Genomic DNA, 16,848 nt, shown 5'->3' with positions numbered 1-16,848 from the left:
TTACTAATTTAACCATGAAATGCTGCCTTCTGATGGTTATGCTAGACACTAACAACTCTCGTGCAATACAATTATAACTTTTATTAATATATAGAGTTTCTTTACACTTCATATCAGTTGGACAAATGTAATGAACAACACTAAAACGCATCGGAACAGTCTGACAAAATGGGTATTCCCAACATTTTTATCTAAATATATCTATCTGTCGTTGTCGAGGCCCAAAAAATGGTTCGCAAACTGTAAAATGAGCCATAAAGAGGCAGAAATATCACGTTAGAACCTTATGCTGTGAGTTTATTATCAATGCAGCTGCAGATTATGTCGAATAAAGTCACCAAAGAGAAGACGAACAAAGAGAATATTGACCTAAATACCTCAAACGCATCCTTTTCGAGTAGTTTGTTATTACGGGATGTATTTATGGATTGTATTATGCATGTGTCTCTGTGGCTGAAAGCGTTGCTCCCGTTTGTGACACGAACACAAAAAGCCTCTTTAAACTCCATTCACAATCACTGGGCCATATGCTGCGCTGAATATTCATAACAGACTGTCGAGAGTCGAGCGTCTCCAACGACTCGGGCAAGACGTATTTATCCAGTGTAAATATAAGAATAAGGTGTTTTTAGTTTAAAATATTACAATTTTTTGAGACTTTTCCCAGCGCTTTGGCAAGTTTTGTGTCATTCAATTTCTCCTATTTTTTTCTTTTTAAAATGTGTAACAAACCTCACGATTACAGTTTTATTTATTTTATTTTTCACTTTTATAACTGTTCAAAAGCCCTATATCTCTTTGAACAAAAAACACAAAAAAACATGTTCACTTAAATATTTCTTTTTAATTTTTGGTGTTTTTATGCACTAAAACTCATTTAAAAACACACAAGTCCTTATTGTGCGTGAGCTCGTTTCCATGGGAATGCTGTTCCTTTGGCTATAATATTACACAGAACGGCGTCAAACGTATGGATCGTCGTGGAGAATGTTCAGAAGTAGTTTTATCGTTTTTATTTCCATGGAGTCGTTCATGTGTAGAGCCAGAACGTTGCTTTAAAAAGACATATGTGATGCACTCGGCACTATGTAACCTTTCTGCCTCCTGCTGTCGCCATGGTGATGCTCTTGTGGCGATGCTCTTGCTTTGGCTGGAACGCTCACAGTTTATGGCATGAAACTCATCTATCTTACAATGATTCAATTGCAACGACAAAAAACGATCAAAAAGCATGAATTCTCACTGTGAGCAGGGACGCCTTTCCACAGATCTCGCCTGTAGCTTGGCCAGGGGGCATCACATCTCAGGTTTTTTTTGCAATTACATTTTTTATTTGAACATCGTTTAACAAAAATACAACAAGAACAGAAAAGGAGAAAAAATACAATAATAAAGAACGTAAAAACCCACAAAAAACGACGATTTGGACCAGGTAGAACATAAGGAGTAAAAGTGGAAAATAAGGAGTGGCAAAAAAGAAACCTGGACATGTAGCCATGGAGACGGATGTGTTTATCTAATGCCACATTGCGGAACAATCCAGGCAAAGCAGTGTCCACGACGACGATTGGCAAAGTCACTCAGCACTTGTCTTTGGTAATCACTTTCCTCAGTTCTCTCTCCAAACATCCGGGTCACATCCGGGTCACACGTCGGGCTCATTGAGCAGTACGACCGTGATGGTGATGTCGTCGCGGTAACGGCGGGCGAGGTCGGGGGGCAGGCTGAGCATCTTGACCAGTCGGTTCGGTGCCACGGCGCCGTAGCCGTCGTCCCCCAAGGTGTGTCTCAGCAAGTGCGTGGCGGCGTTGTGGTCCTCCAGAACCGCCTGGACTCGGCCTCTCCGCTCCACCAGGAGGCGCTGCAGCCCACCCAGGGTCATGCCAGCGCCCGGCACTAGAGGGCGCTGGTACTGCAGGCCTGCACACAGAGGAATCCCACGTGTCATATGTGCTTTTTATAAGTGAAAGGAGACATATGAAGACTTTAAGAGAGTTTTCCCTTCTCATTTATATGTTTCACTCATCTTTATTCACCTGCATTCAAAAACGCCGCAATTTGTCAGCAAACGTATTTATTTTATTAAGTCAATATTGCGATCTAATGCGTCGAAAATATAAAATAACGATCCTCTGGTGTCGTAATCAGCAGACAAAAGCATGACATGTCTTTAAATTTACTGTGAATCATAACCACTGACTTTTAAGAGCTTTTGTAGGAGCACTTATATTCCTTGGAGACGCCAAACTGCTAAATTAATTTAAAATATTCCAGTCCAAGCAATAACCAATAACTGAATAAACAAGATTTGCAAGGCGAGTTTAAACTTCTTTTCAATGTGAGTGTCACTTGTACAACACGTAATTATTACAATTGAACTAAACTGGGACTAAAACGGAAACTAAACATGGACAAAGTCAGAGCCAAACCAGGACCAAACCAAGTCTACATCAGGACTAAACTGGGCTCAAACCAGGACCAAACCAAGTCTACATCAGGACTAAACTGGGCTCAAACCAGGACCAAACCAAGTCTACATCAGGACTAAACTGGGCTCAAACCAGGACCAAACCAAGTCTACATCAGGACTAAACTGGGCTCAAACCAGGACTAAACCAAGTCTACATCAGGACTAAACTGGGCTCAAACCAGGACCAAACCAAGTCAACATCAGGACTAAACTGGGCTCAAACCAGGACTAAACCAAGTCTACATCAGGACTAAACTGGGCTCAAACCAGGACTAAACCAAGTCTACATCAGGACTAAACTGGGCTCAAACCAGGACTAAACCAAGTCTACATCAGGACTAAACTGGGCTCAAACCAGGACCAAACCAAGTCTACATCAGGACTAAACCAGTGTGAATGTTCCCGTCTGTCACAACACACTTTGATTCTCTTTGACTCTTTGGTTGCTGGTCTTGGCTGACCGCTCTCTGCCCCCTCTGACCTCTGACCTCTGACCTGTGAGCTGCTGCGCCACCAGCTGCACCACGGTCTGCCGGTGCATGAGCTCCCACAGTCCGTCCGTGGCCAGCACCAGGAACTTGTCCCGGGGGCCGATCCGGTGCCGGGCCACCTCGGGCTCCGCGCTCAGGTACGGCGGCGTGAGGTAGTGCCGCGACAACGTCACGTCCTGGCGCTTCTCGGACACGCGGCTCAACATCTCCGGGCTCCACTTGAAGCGCATGTTCCCGAAGCCCCTGGAAGGAGGGTCAGAGGGAGGAAGAGTAGCCAAAATGTGTACTGGGTAATAAAAAATACAAAATAAATCATCCATAAGATGTTAAAGATGCTCTTATTTAAGGTTAAGATGTAGGTTTTTACTTTATTAATCCCTCAACAAGTTAAATCCAGTCTTTGCGTACAACCACATTTCCTTCTTCAAATGTGTGTAGACTTTCATGGTTTACCGGGTCTATAATCTCACACGGTGTGGTTTGTACCTGAAGGGCAGCAGCTGTCCCAGCAGCCGGTCGTGTCGGACCACCGTGCGCCTCTCAGAGCGGGGGTGCTCTCCCAGGATCCTCTGCAGCTCGTCTTGGTTCTGCGCGTTGTGGTCGTTGGTCAGGCTGTGGGCAGACCAGCTGCCGTCCGCCTCCTGCACCCCCAGCACGGCCCGGCTGTCCCCCAGGTTGGCCACGTGGAGCGTCCCGTTGGAGACCAGCGCCACACAGGCCGTGCACCCGGAGAAGGCCACCTGCAGGGGGGCCGAGCCGCTGCCGCCGCCGCTGCCCCCCCTGCGGCGCGTGGAGGGTGGGAGTCATCAGTTATGTCAGTGTTTAAAAGTCTACACAATCTGCCCTCCTCCGTGTTTTTAATGACTGTTCTGGTGTTACTAAACTTAGGGACATTGGAACTTAGACATCCGGGTTTATTTATTTCATTCATTTATTGTATTGTATTGTATTGTATTGTATTGTATTGTATTGTATTGTATTGTATTGTATTTCATTTCATTTCATTTCATTTTATATTATATATTATATATTATATTTTATTTTATTTTATTTTAATACAGTATTTATATATCGCTTTTCTACCTTCAAGGGACTCAAAGCTCTTCACTAGGTATTGTGGATGAAGTGTCTTGCCTAAGGACACAGTGACGTTCCCTCTAGCGCCCCACTGTGGCCCCTGGTGTTACAGCGGTCTCATTTCAAGTCTAAAATAAAATGCTTCTCCTGGATTGGCTCAGTGATTATTTCACATTTGAAACACCAGTAAAGGCTCCTGTAGTGGACAAAGTGCCACTATTGCAGTGGTAATCCAGTCCTTCAGACCTTACAGCGCCCCCTACAGGTCGGATGACTCATTGAACTAAAATGCAGTTCAGATGAAAATTCACTATTCAATATTCATTTCACTTCCTGTTTGTAATTGGTGACATCACACTAGGAGATTACCCAGCAAACACTGGGCCAAAACACACACATTTTTTTATTTTATTTGACAAACAAAAAAATGAGAGCGACTTTATTTCGTTGAATTCAAGTTTAGAGAGTCAAAAAAGTACTTTCTTTTGTATGAATCCTGCAAAAGCCTTTGACTGGAATGAGTGCGATCCGTCCAAAAAGCTGCTGCTCGGTTTGGAAACGCGATGACATTTCGCCTGCTTTATCCTAACGTCATTGGCTGCCAGTGCGCGTTAGAGGAGATGATAAGGTTATTTTGTGTACTTTTAAACGCTCGTCCACCTCCCTGACCCTTGTACCTCTTATACCTTTAGCAGTGGTGGAAGAAGTACTCACTTTTGTTGCTTAAGTACAAATACAGGAGCAAAAAAAAGTAAAGTATGGCATGAAAAATATAAGCATAAGTGAGCTGGGTAAAAACAAATAATTGAAGCGAAACGACCAAATCAGTCCGTTTTATTTGTATATTTTTATCTGCTGAGGGTCTCGAACAGTAAAGAAAAGTACTTTTTACTTTTTTAGTCCTGTTAAAGAATGCAGTAGAGTGGAAAGTACAGATTCCTGCTCTAGGATGTCGTGAGGTAAAAGTAGAAAAAGTATCCGCTGTTATAGGTAATGAAATAAAGTACATATACGTAAAAGTTTGACTGAAGCGCAGTACTTTTACTTTCCATCACTGTCCACCTCTGACCTTTGGGGATTAGGTGAGCGCACCTTTTGTCATTGGTTTTGAACACTGTTTTTGAGTTTTGCCAGTGATTTTATTGTCTTATGTCCTGCAGTTTTTAAGAGTGATTCATGAATAACCGTGGAGGACTAAAAAATCACATGTTTGGAGGACGTTTTGCTGGAAAAACGTGTTACGGTTTTTCCATCACCTCGTGTCATAAGCCCCGTATTCACAGGGAAATGTTGACCGTGGCCACCAGGAGACAAACTATCACTATCAGGAATATTGGACTGAAAATAACGATACAACGCAGATTGTTTCTGACATTTCTGTCCCACTCAGCTCTGGAACGATGCACGTGGGCCTCAAACCTCCGGCCACGGACACAATAGATGGATACATTCACAGCGTGCGAAACGGACTTTAAACGAATGGAACAAAATGACATTAGGATTTAATTTGGAAATGGACAAATTTGAAAGACTCTGGACAAAGTGAAGCCGTTACTTTCATTCAAACGTGCCGTGATTTTGCTGTATATTTGTGTTTTATTTTCTGGTTTTGTTGTGTTGGGAAAAAAATACCGTATTCTCCAAACTATAAGTCACACCTTTTTTCATAGTTTTGGCCGGGGTGCGAATTATACTTATATTTATACTTATATACTCATACTCCGGAGCGACTTATATGTGATATTATTTGTTATTTTCACACTTGCAACCGCATTTCATACTCCAGTGTGACTTATATATGTTTTTTTCTTCTCTATTATGCATTTTTTGGCTGTTGCGACTTATACTCCGGAAAATACGGTATACATAAATATCCTTGGCATGATATCAGAACTCTCTCGTCACCTTCAGTATAAAACAAAGCTCTGGCTGTGACGGTCCTGACCTGGAGAGGTGGACCTGAGCTTCCACAGAAATGTCGAGGTCCAGACGTTTGAACGCGCTGACCAGCCCTGCGCTCGCCGACTCCTCGTCCTGAAAAACACACAGAAAACCGTCATTCACAGCACGTATTTCCTGTGCGGGTCAAACTGGAGACGTTACTTTCTACTTCGCCCAAAGACTTTTTAAAATATATACAGTATATTGTGGTTATTTTGCCTTGTAGATGTAATCACGCTGCTTCATCCGTGATTAAACCTCTCTCCTCCCAGAACACCACGTGTCTGTTTATCTCCCCATATATAAAAGCAACGCTGATTACTCATTTGTCTGCTATTGGAGACGACGTGATGTAACGGCAGCAGGAGGCGGATTGTAGGCAGCTCAGGAGAGTTTAGATTTATACTCTCATCATTATTATTATTATTATTTTTTCTTATCATTTTTATTATTATTATTATTTTAATACTTTTATTTTTTATATATATATATATGTATTTTTTTCTGATGCCTTCCTTATTTTCTACTTTTCTTTTGCTCCTTTACTTGCCTTATGTTCTGCCTGGTCCAGCTCGTTCTTTGTGGTTGTGTTTTTGTGTGTGTTTTTTTTGTTCTTTATTGTTGTTGTTTTTGTTTTTTTCCCCTTTTCTGTTATTGTTGTCTTGTTGCGTTTTTGTGAATCTATATTCTAATAAAAAATTAAATAATAAAAAAAACGAAATAAACTGTTTTATGCTCTTATTATTATTTTTCTTATATATATATATATATATATATATATATATATATATATATATATATATATATTTATTTATTTATTTATTTTTTCTGATGCCATTTCCTTATTTTCTTCTTTTACTCCTTTACTTGCCTTATGTTCTGCCTGGTCCAGCTCCTTTTTTTTGGTCTTTTTTTAAAAAACGTTATTTATTGTTTTTATGTGTTCCCTTTTCTATTTTTGTTGTGTTGTTTTATTTTATGTTGTTGTGTTTTCTATGTTCTAATAAAAAAAAAAAAAAATGGCAAAAAAAGGGGAAAATGAAATTGTATAATGATTATTATTATTATTTTTTCTGATGCCATTTTTTTGTTTTTATTGTTTCCCTTTTCTGTTGTTGTAGTTGTTGTAGTGTTTTTTTCTATGTTCTAATAAAACATTTGTATTTCTTTTTTAAAGCTACTTTTACTCCTTTACTTGCCCTACTTACTTCTACCTGGTCCAGCTCCTTCTTTGTGGTTTTCTATGCTCTGTTCAAAAATAAAATTGTAAAAAAAAAGGAAACTAAATTAAACAGTTTTAAGCTCTTCCTTCTCACATCGGACTGTTCTCTTGTGATTCCGGCTGATTTTCCCTAAAACGTCTGACTAAAACCAAAGCTGCTTCTGAACCTTTTGGACGATAAACAAACTGCTGGACACGCTGGAGTTTTGGCTGTTGGAGGATTGGACTGAGAGTCGACTGAGCATTTGTTGTTGTCTTGGCAATTCCTCTTTCAGAGTTGAAGCTAATATCTCTAAAAGTTTGATTTGAGGACTTAGTCAGAAATTTAAACATTGCTGATTCGTCCCAAAACATAATAATGGAATTTGACTGAAAAAGCTTGCTAATCTGATTTCTTTCAGATTGTTCACATACGTCTTTATTCAGTTTTGACAAGGAAAGTTATGACAAAAAGAGCGAACTAATGTGACAAAGAAAGTTATAGTTTAAAATCTATTGTGTTAGGGTTAGGGTTGTGTTAAAAAAAATGCAACAGAAAAATCTAATGCGAGTAATCTGTTTTCATCCCGATCATGGGTACTCTGATTACTCTCATCATGTTTGGTGGTTTACGTGTCGTCTGAATAAACCTTGAAATGATAGTTTGAAATGTATTGTATTGAAATTATAGTTTAAAATGTATTGAAATTATAGTTTCGAATGTATTGAAATTATAATTTAAAATGTATTATTTTGAAATTATAGTTTAAAATGTATTGAAATGATAGTTTAAAATGTATTGTATTGAAATGATAGTTTAAAATGTATTGTATTGAAATGATAGTTTAAAATGTATTGTATTGAAATGATATTTTAAAATGTATTCATGTCGTGTGGATGAACCTTGGAAAAGAGGTGTCGATCTCAATAAGTTCTTACAATAAACTCAATAAACAAAATAAAAAAAGAGGTCCATAAATCTAAAGCACCTCCTCCTGGTCCTCGTCCTCTTCCTCCTGCTGCAGCCGGTCCTGCCAGTAGAGTCTGAGGCTGCCCACGGTGTCGGGGCCGTAGTCCAGCTCGCACGGGTCCCGCGGGTGCCGGTGCCACTCGAGGAGCGGTGGCGCGGGCCGGTCCTCCTCCACCGCGCTCTCTGTCTCCGCCAGCGTCCTCAGCGGCAGCGCGGCCACCGTCATGTAGTAGAAGAGCCGGTGGCTGACCGCCTGGGCGCAGGCCGCTCCCGCGTGCCCGTCGAACACACCGAACATGACGCCGCCCCGGCCCGGCAGGCGGGTGGCGGCGCTGCGGCGGTCCTCGCTGGGCAGGTTGGCGGGCAGCATGTTGCTATGGAAACCCAGGACGCCGTGCCACGCTGAGCCTTTCGGGAAAGAGTGGCTGTATTCGTAGGCCTGTAAACGACGTACAGAATAAGTGTTTGTAGTCGTGTTAAAGCTCGTGTACCTGCTTTTCAAACAGCGTCAGGGGTGCTTTAGATTGAAATAGACTACCGTATTTTCCGGACTATGAGTCGCACAGGAGTATAAATTGCACAGGCCAAAAAATGCATAATAGAGAAGAAAAAACATATATAAGTTGCACTGGAGTATGAGATGCGGTTGCAAGTGCGAAAATAACAAATTACATCACATATAAGTCGCTCCTGAGTATAAGTATATAAGTATAAATCGCACCCTGGCCAAAACTATGGCGACTTATAGTCAGGAAAATACGGTAAATGTTTGCTAATCCGATGAAGAGAAGCATGTAGCAATATAATTTTGTCACAAGAAACCCACTCTCTAGGGAGGATATTTTTACTCATTTATGAAAAGAAAAGTTGGGTTAATCCAGTTAAGCTGTTTGTTTGTTTGTTTGTTTGTTTAAAAGGAGATTATGTGGTGATGGAATAATCTGCTGAGGACAAATTGTCTAAATAATTACTGCTGTTGCATTATGGTGACTCCAGCCTGATGATCGCCGCTCTTCCTGCCTCAGGACGCCACCGGCACGTTGTCTTTGGCTCCAAATATAATCACAAAACAAACTGAATAAACTGGTTCTACAGGACGCTCTGGTCAAACAGAAGTGCGTGCGTCTGACTTAGCGGCGCTCTATGGACTGTTCTCACTGTTTTATCTGCTTTGGGGCATTTTAACGGTGTAATCTCACGTTGTCAAACTTAAACCATAAAATATAACTAAAAGCACGTCTGTTTGAGGGAACTTCATCATCATCATCATCATCATCATCGGACCTTTAGTATCTGGTTGACCTGCGCCGGCCCCATTTGGCCGGCCTGGTGCTGTGCGCGGTACTTCCTGTCCCCAGTGCCTGATGGGTAATGTAGTCCGTGCAGTTTGACAGGCGGCGCAGAGGAGACCAGGGAGCAGAATGGACGCCGCTCCAGGAGACAGAGTCCACTGATGGATATGTTCCTTCTGCCCATCATCCTGACCCTGAGTACAACAAATAAAGAGTATTTGCTTTGAAGCTGATACAGACATGGAGCTTACTTCAGACCACGAGGAGCTCACTGGGTCACTGGGTCACTAGCTCACTTCTTTTGTGCGTAATAAACCGAGTTCAGGCAGTGTTGGGCAAGTTACTAATTAATCCTTCTAAAAGAAACTTGATTATGTAGTTCTTGCGCCCCCTCAAATGTACAAATGTAGTGCACGGGTTTAAACAGATATATATTATAGATAGAAGTGCGAGGGAATACTTCATTTCAAAAGTATTCAGGTGTTTGGTACATTATAATTGTCATGGAGACTATTTTGTTATCCAACATTGTGACAATTGACACTAATCCACTGCCTGTATTTTATATTATTTATTCATTTTTTACAGTTATTGCTTTGAAGACACGTTTTTCAGAAAGAGAAAAGCAAAACACATACACACAACACTAATACAAAAAAGACAAAGTACTCTAATTATAATCCCTCCCTCTGTAAGTACCCAACTCTGAGTACAGGAAGTATGAGTGACTCTTTTTTTTAAATATTTAGTACAAGTGCGTCTTCCGCTGCTCGTCTCCATGGAGATGCTGTAACAGGAATGTGCCACAGTATGTCATTCAACTGATATAACTTACTGCGAGTGAGCGGCGTCGCCTCTTCACAGATCTGACCTGTAACTTGGCCTGGCGGCGTCACCTCCTTTTCTTCATGGGAGTTAGATGGACCTGAAAAGTGACGTAGTGCACCTTTAAACCTGCATGAAGAACACGCACCGCACTGGCTCCTGTCCCGTGTACTAATACTTTTGCTCCCGTTACTCGCACAAACTACCTCAGACTGACCTCGCTCGTTTGCTCTCTCGCTGTCCGCTCGCCTCTGCCCTTTGACCTCTGACCCTCAGGACCCGGGTGCCGCTCAGGTGGACGTTGGACGCTCTCTGCTGCTCCTCTCGCACGCCATCTTTGTTTTGGAGCGCGCCCTTTGGAGCGAGTACAAGAGTGCAGTGTAATGAGTAACTTTCACCTGCAGAGGACACGCCCCCACGACGGCTGCCAACTTCTCATTCGCCAGGAATTCACCATGTTTAACCCTCGGGCACTATTTCCAGGCTCTATCTTACGCTGAGAGTTATTTAATAATGCTATAGGATAAGTATATATGACTAAAGTATTTATGTATTTCGTGCACTGCAGAGAAAATAAGTCACGATCTTTCTCTTCAAGTCACTTTTAGTCCCATTGACTTTCCATTATAAACACACTTTCACCATCATTGATCTGATTCTTTATCCACCCACTTTTTATTCACATAATTTGGATTGATTTTATGGATTGTATAAAAGTATATTATTCTCTGATCTAAATTGTGTATTTTCTATTGCTATGTGTATTTTTGAGTGTTGGGACCCCGTGTGTTGGGACCTTGTGTGTTGGGACCTTGTGTTGGGACATTGTGTGTTAGGGACCTTGTGTGTTGGGACCCCGTGTGTTGGGACCTTGTGTGTTGGGACCTTGTGTGTTAGGGACCTTGTGTGTTGGGACCCCGTGTGTTGGGACCTTGTGTGTTGGGACATTGTGTGTTAGGGACCTTGTGTGTTGGGACCCCGTGTGTTGGGACCTTGTGGGTTGGGACCTTGTGTGTTGGGACCTTGGGTGTTAGGGACCTTGTGTGTTGGGACCATGTGTGTTGAAACCTTGTGTGTTGGGAGCTTGTGTGTTGGGACGCTGTGTGTTGGGACCCCGTGTGTTGGGACCTTGTGGGTTGGGACCTTGTGTGTTGGGACCTTGGGTGTTAGGGACCTTGTGTGTTGGGACCATGTGTGTTGAAACCTTGTGTGTTGGGAGCTTGTGTGTTGGGACGCTGTGTGTTGGGACCCCGTGTGTTTGGACCCCGTGTGTTGGGACCTTGTGTGTTGGGACCTTGTGTGTTAGGGACCTTGTGTGTTGGGACCCCGTGTGTTGGGACCTTGTGTGTCAGGACCCGGCGTGTTGGGACCATGTGTGTTGAAACCTTGTGTGTTGGGAGCTTGTGTGTTGGGACGCTGTATGTTTGGACCCCGTGTGTTGTGACCCCATGTGTTGGGACCCCGTGTGTTTGGACCCTGTGTGTTGGGACCTTCTGTGTTGGGACCTTGTGTGTCAGGACCCCGTGTGTTGGGACCCCGTGTGTTTGGACCCCATGTGTTGAGACCACGTGTGTTGAAACCTTGTGTGTTGGGACCTTGTGTGTTGGGACCTTGTGTGTTGGGACCCCATGTGTTGGGACCCAGTGTGTTGGGACCTCTTGTGTCATGACCCCGTGTGTCGCAACCTTGTGTGTTGGAACCCCTTGTGTTGGGACCTTGTGTGTTGGGACCCTGTGTGTTAGGGACCTTGTGTGTTGGGACCATGTGTGTTAGGGACCTTGTGTGTTAGGGACCTTGTGTGTTGGGACCCCGTGTGTTGGGACCTTGTGTGTTGGGACCATGTGTGTTGGGACCCTGTGTGTTGGGACCTTGTGTGTTGGGACCCTGTGTGTTGGGACCTTGTGTGTTGGGACCATGTGTGTTGAAACCTTGTGTGTTGGGAGCTTGTGTGTTGGGACCTTGTGTGTCAGGACCCCGTGTGTTGGGACCCTGTGAGTTTGGACCCCGTGTGTTGAGACCACGTGTGTTGAAACCTTGTGTGTTAGGACCTTTTGTGTTGGGACCCCGTGTGTTGTGACCCCATGTGTTGGGACACTGTGTGTTTGGACCCCGTGTGTTGGGACCTTGTGTGTTGGGACCTTGTGTGTTGGGACCCAGTGTGTTGGGACCCCGTGTGTCGTGACCCCGTGTGTTGGGACCTTGTGTGTTGGGACCTTGTGTGTTGGAACCCCTTGTGTTGGGACCCCGTGTTTGGCCCCCTTGTTTGTCGGGACCTTGTGTGTTAGGACCTTGTGTGTTGGGACCCCGTGTGTTGGGACCTTGTGTGTTGGGACCATGTGTGTTGAAACCTTGTGTGTTGGGAGCTTGTGTGTTGGGACCTTGTGTGTCAGGACCCCGTGTGTTGGGACCCCGTGAGTTTGGACCCCGTGTGTTGAGACCATGTGTGTTGAAACCTTGTGTGTTAGGACCTTTTGTGTTGGGACCCCGTGTGTTGTGACCCCATGTGTTGGGACACTGTGTGTTTGGACCCCGTGTGTTGGGACCTTGTGTGTTGGGACCTTGTGTGTTGGGACCCAGTGTGTTGGGACCCCGTGTGTCGTGACCCCGTGTGTTGGGACACTGTGTGTTTGGACCCCGTGTGTTGGGACCTTGTGTGTTGGGACCTTGTGTGTTGGGACCCAGTGTGTTGGGACCCCGTGTGTCGTGACCCCGTGTGTTGGGACCTTGTGTGTTGGGACCTTGTGTGTTGGAACCCCTTGTGTTGGGACCCCGTGTTTGGCCCCCTTGTTTGTCGGGACCTTGTGTGTTAGGACCTTGTGTGTTGGGACCCCGTGTGTATGGACCCCGTGTGTTTGGACCCCACGTGTTGGGACCCCGTGTGTCGGGGTCTAAACCTGGACTCGATGGAGGGAACAGCAGATCATGAAAGTGGCTCCGGGCCCTTGTCTGTGAAGCCCCTGCAAACGTGTCAGTGATGCTGTGGTCCGCACTGATATGAACACTTCTCACTCTCCCACGACTCTGCTCGGCAACACTCACACACATGTCGCACACACACACACGGTTGCTAGGCGACTGGAACACGGCGCTCACACACAGGAGCCTACAGTGAAAGAGAGAGAGGATTCAGAGTTTAGCTACAGTTTGTCTGTGTTTGCACATGATCCCAGCTCTGAGCTCCATCTGTGCTTCCTCACAAGAAAAAATACATCCCAGGGCAGAGGAAGCGGTCGCCAAGGTTACGGCAGTGATTGACAAAGGAAAAAGTGAAAATACACTACTTTATTACTTGCCTAAGCTTTCTTTTTGTGGCCTTAAATATAATTAATAATTGTATGCACTGCAGCACAGCGATGGTTTTGATTCATGTATTTTTTCCCCAGATGCCCTTCCAAATGCACTAACATGAAACATGCATACTCAGTATGAGATAATCATGATCTGCATTTCATGCTACTATTTTATTAATATTTTGAAGAGTTGTAGAAAAGATGCATTTTCCTTTTAAAATGCCTTGACATTTCTGTCATATTAAGTTCTCAATGACAGTCTTCATTTTATCATCATCTATTTCCAGAAGAATCGATTAGAGCGCTCGCTCTACAATATCTGTTATTGAAACATCCATCCATGTTTTTTCAATAGAGACATTTTTATGAAGAGAACTATTTTAAGCCAGTTGACTATGTCTTTATTTTCTGCCTATCGGCCCATAATGTACTGTACTTTACTGTACTGTACTGTTCTGTACTGTACTGTACTGTACTTTTACTTATTATTATTATTATTATTATTATTTTATTATCATCTTATTTTTGTCTTTATCTTTTTATTTTATTTATTTATTTTATTTTCTTCTCCCTCCATTCCCTATTAAGATATGAGAGGAGTTTAGTAATAAGAGTTTTTTGTTTTGTTTATAAGAGTTCTTCTATTAAGAGAAACTTAAACTTCCTATAATCTGTCCTTTCCCCCTGTATCTACTGTGTCGTAACAACAACATTTCTCCATGTGTGGACATTAAAGGATTATCTTATCTTACTTACTGTACGGCACGGCACGGCACGGTACTGTACTGTACTGTGCTATACTGTACTGTGCTATACTGTGCTGTGCTGTACTGTACTGTACTGTACTGTACTGTACTGTGCTATACTGTGCTGTACTGTACTGTACTGTACTGTGTTGTGTTGTGTTGCAGAATACTTGGAGCTTTGACTCTTTATTTACAAGATCTGATCTTGATTCAGGTATTTGATATAAACATTTGAAAGGACTTGAAACTTGATTTATCAGACTTGTTGGTGACTGACTTGGGACCCATCTTGGGGCTCGTCTTTGGACTCATCTTGGGACCCATCGTGGGACTCGTCTTGGGACTCGCCTTAGGACTCCTCTTAGGACATGTCTTGGGACCTGTCGTAGGACTCGTCTTGGGACTCCTCTTAGGACTTGTCTTGGGACTTGTCTTGGGACTCCTCTTGAGACTCCTCTTGGGACTCGTCTTGGGACTCGTCTTGGGACTCGTCTTGGGACCCGTCTTAGGACTCGCCTTGGGACCCGTCTTGGGACTGCTCTTGAGACTCCTCTTGGGACCCGTCTTGGGACTCCTCTTGAGACTCCTCTTGGAACTCGTCTTGGGACTCCTCTTGAGACTCCTCTTGGAACTCGTCTTGGGACTCCTCTTGAGACTCCTCTTGGGACCCGTCTTGGGACTCCTCTTGAGACTCCTCTTGGAACTCGTCTTGGGACTCCTCTTGGGATTTGTCTTGGGACCCGTCTCGGGACTCGTCTTGGGACTCCTCTTAGAACTTGTCTGAGGACTCGTCTTAGGACTTGCCTTGGGACTTGTCTTAGGACTCCTCTTAGGACTCGTCTAGGACCTGTCTTGGGACCTGTCTTAGATTTGAAGCCACGCTCTTGTAAAACACTTGGCTCCTCCTCTGTTGCTTTGCGTTGTAAATAACTAAACTGAACAAACTTAAACCACATAACACACCTCCTCGCTACGTGTGAACCGGCGCGCGCCGTCCAATCACACCACTCGTGGGGGGCGGGCTCCCGCGTTGCCCGGGCAACCCCAGATGATTGACGCGGAGGCTCCTGCGGCGGCGCTGATGCTTCCTCCTCGTTTGAGCTCCAGGAGGAGACTGAGAGCGGCGCAAACGGAGCGAGGACTCCTCCGGCTCCAGAGAGACTTAAACCCGGGATAAACATGCTCTTTGGCGCGGCATCTGACACTTGAACGCACCCCGAGCCTCTCCCGCGCCGCCCCGGACACTGAGCACGAGCGGGATGGCATCATAAGACCCGGATTCCTCCACAAGGAACGGGGCAATTTGGGTAAGTGACGATGTTACAGTACTTTTATTCTATGATATCTCGCTCTCTCGTTCTCTCTGGCGCGCGACACAAATAGAAAACATGTTGTCAAATGCTGCGTTTGTCAGATTCTCTCTCACGCGGGACTGTCAATCTCATAACGGTTTAAAACGAGCCGGGATCCTTGTCTTATTATACGTCTACACTCGCGCTTGGCGTTCGCGAGCCTCATCATATCTGCATTGGAGGAGGAGGTTAAATTACATAATGCTCCATCTATGACCGTGTCTCCAGCTCTGCGCGTGAAAGTGCGCGTCAAACTGGCCCCAAACGCGCTCAATCACAGCTCGGAGGCGAACTGCGGCTGCTTTTTCTGTTGTTTTGTGTCTAATCTTGTGAGAATGGATGTGTCGCGTTAGAAAAGTGGGCACTGAAGAGTTAACAAGTGGGAGGAGGGCGAAAGAGAGAGGGAGAGACGCGGTTTGATGCAACTAGTTTTCTTATGGAAAAAGTGGGTCAAAAGAGACATTAAAATCACAATTAAAATCAGTTGTGAGAGTTAAGGCTTGGGTTTTGTCAGGAATATTCAAGAAACAGAGTGTGGAGCCGGATCCGCCCCTGTGGCCCCTGTGGCCCCTGATAAGACCCTTTAAAAAGACTAATTTTGATTCACTAAAGGGCAGAATAAGAGTGTAAATCAGACACGGCGCTTCACTGTAAAAAGAGTTCCTGTGTCTTTGTTTTCTTCTAATATGCTCAGTTTAGTCATGTGAGACGCACAAAGCTCTTTAAATGTCCCTCATTCTCACTCTCTGATCAGCTCCTTCCTGTCCCAGCTGCTAAGTTTAAGATCCGTTCAAATAATGCTGATTCGACAGGTGCGACAGGTTTTCCCCGCCCCACTCGTTTCATTGGCTTTTGTCTTATTGTGAGTGACAGGTGTATTTAACCAATCAGACTCTCAGAAGCAGTAATCAATAATGTTTTTTTTTTATCCTTTCCCATGTGGTGTTTGTGAGCTCGCGCCGCCTTCACTGACTCGATAAACTGAGCGTTCTGAGGTTCCTCAGGGAAGGTGCAAGGACCACTCTTGTTTCCGAGCAAATACCCACAAAAGTAACATAAAACACACGTTTGCTGATATTTTGGGTGATTTATGACATTAAGACAGACGTAAGTATGTGATGTTTTAATATATAACACGATAAAAGGACTTTACTAGAATAATTACTCTTGGTCATTCTACTCGACTTCATGAC

The 16,848-nt window shown here is 44.0% G+C and overlaps 1 protein-coding gene across 1 annotated transcript; it reads right to left on the bottom strand.

Annotated features, from left to right (window-relative positions):
* Positions 1 to 1,599: 1,599 nt before the first annotated feature.
* Positions 1,600 to 10,363, bottom strand: LOC140354379 (pyruvate dehydrogenase [acetyl-transferring]-phosphatase 1, mitochondrial-like). Its single transcript, XM_072439373.1, has 7 exons — positions 10,278 to 10,363; positions 9,435 to 9,636; positions 8,170 to 8,589; positions 5,984 to 6,072; positions 3,448 to 3,741; positions 2,966 to 3,204; positions 1,600 to 1,920 (listed from the first exon to the last, which is right to left on the bottom strand). Exons 2-7 carry the CDS (start codon positions 9,627 to 9,629, stop codon positions 1,646 to 1,648), a joined length of 1,512 nt encoding a protein of 503 aa, XP_072295474.1. The 5' UTR covers positions 9,630 to 9,636; positions 10,278 to 10,363; the 3' UTR covers positions 1,600 to 1,645.
* Positions 10,364 to 16,848: the final 6,485 nt, after the last annotated feature.

Source organism: Eucyclogobius newberryi, unplaced genomic scaffold, assembly GCF_026437365.1.
Source record: "Eucyclogobius newberryi isolate DKJ021-1_F unplaced genomic scaffold, fEucNew1.0.hap1 SCAF_9, whole genome shotgun sequence".
Classification (NCBI taxonomy): Eukaryota; Metazoa; Chordata; class Actinopteri; order Gobiiformes; family Gobiidae; genus Eucyclogobius; species Eucyclogobius newberryi.
Note: the sequence above shows the minus strand (reverse complement) of the source record. Positions and strands in the feature narration are given on the sequence as shown.

What these genes read in the sequence shown, in the direction of transcription:
- LOC140354379 (XM_072439373.1), bottom strand. Translation starts at nt 9,629, where the DNA reads ATGATGGGCAGAAGGAACATATCCATCAGTGGACTCTGTCTCCTGGAG. An exon ending in GCTCAGGTCCACCTCTCCAG is followed by an intron (nt 3,742 to 5,983) that starts GTCAGGACCGTC and finishes CACGCGCCGCAG; the next exon opens with GGGGGGCAGCGGCGGCGGCA. An exon ending in GGTGGCGCAGCAGCTCACAG is followed by an intron (nt 1,921 to 2,965) that starts GTCAGAGGTCAG and finishes CTCTGTGTGCAG; the next exon opens with GCCTGCAGTACCAGCGCCCT.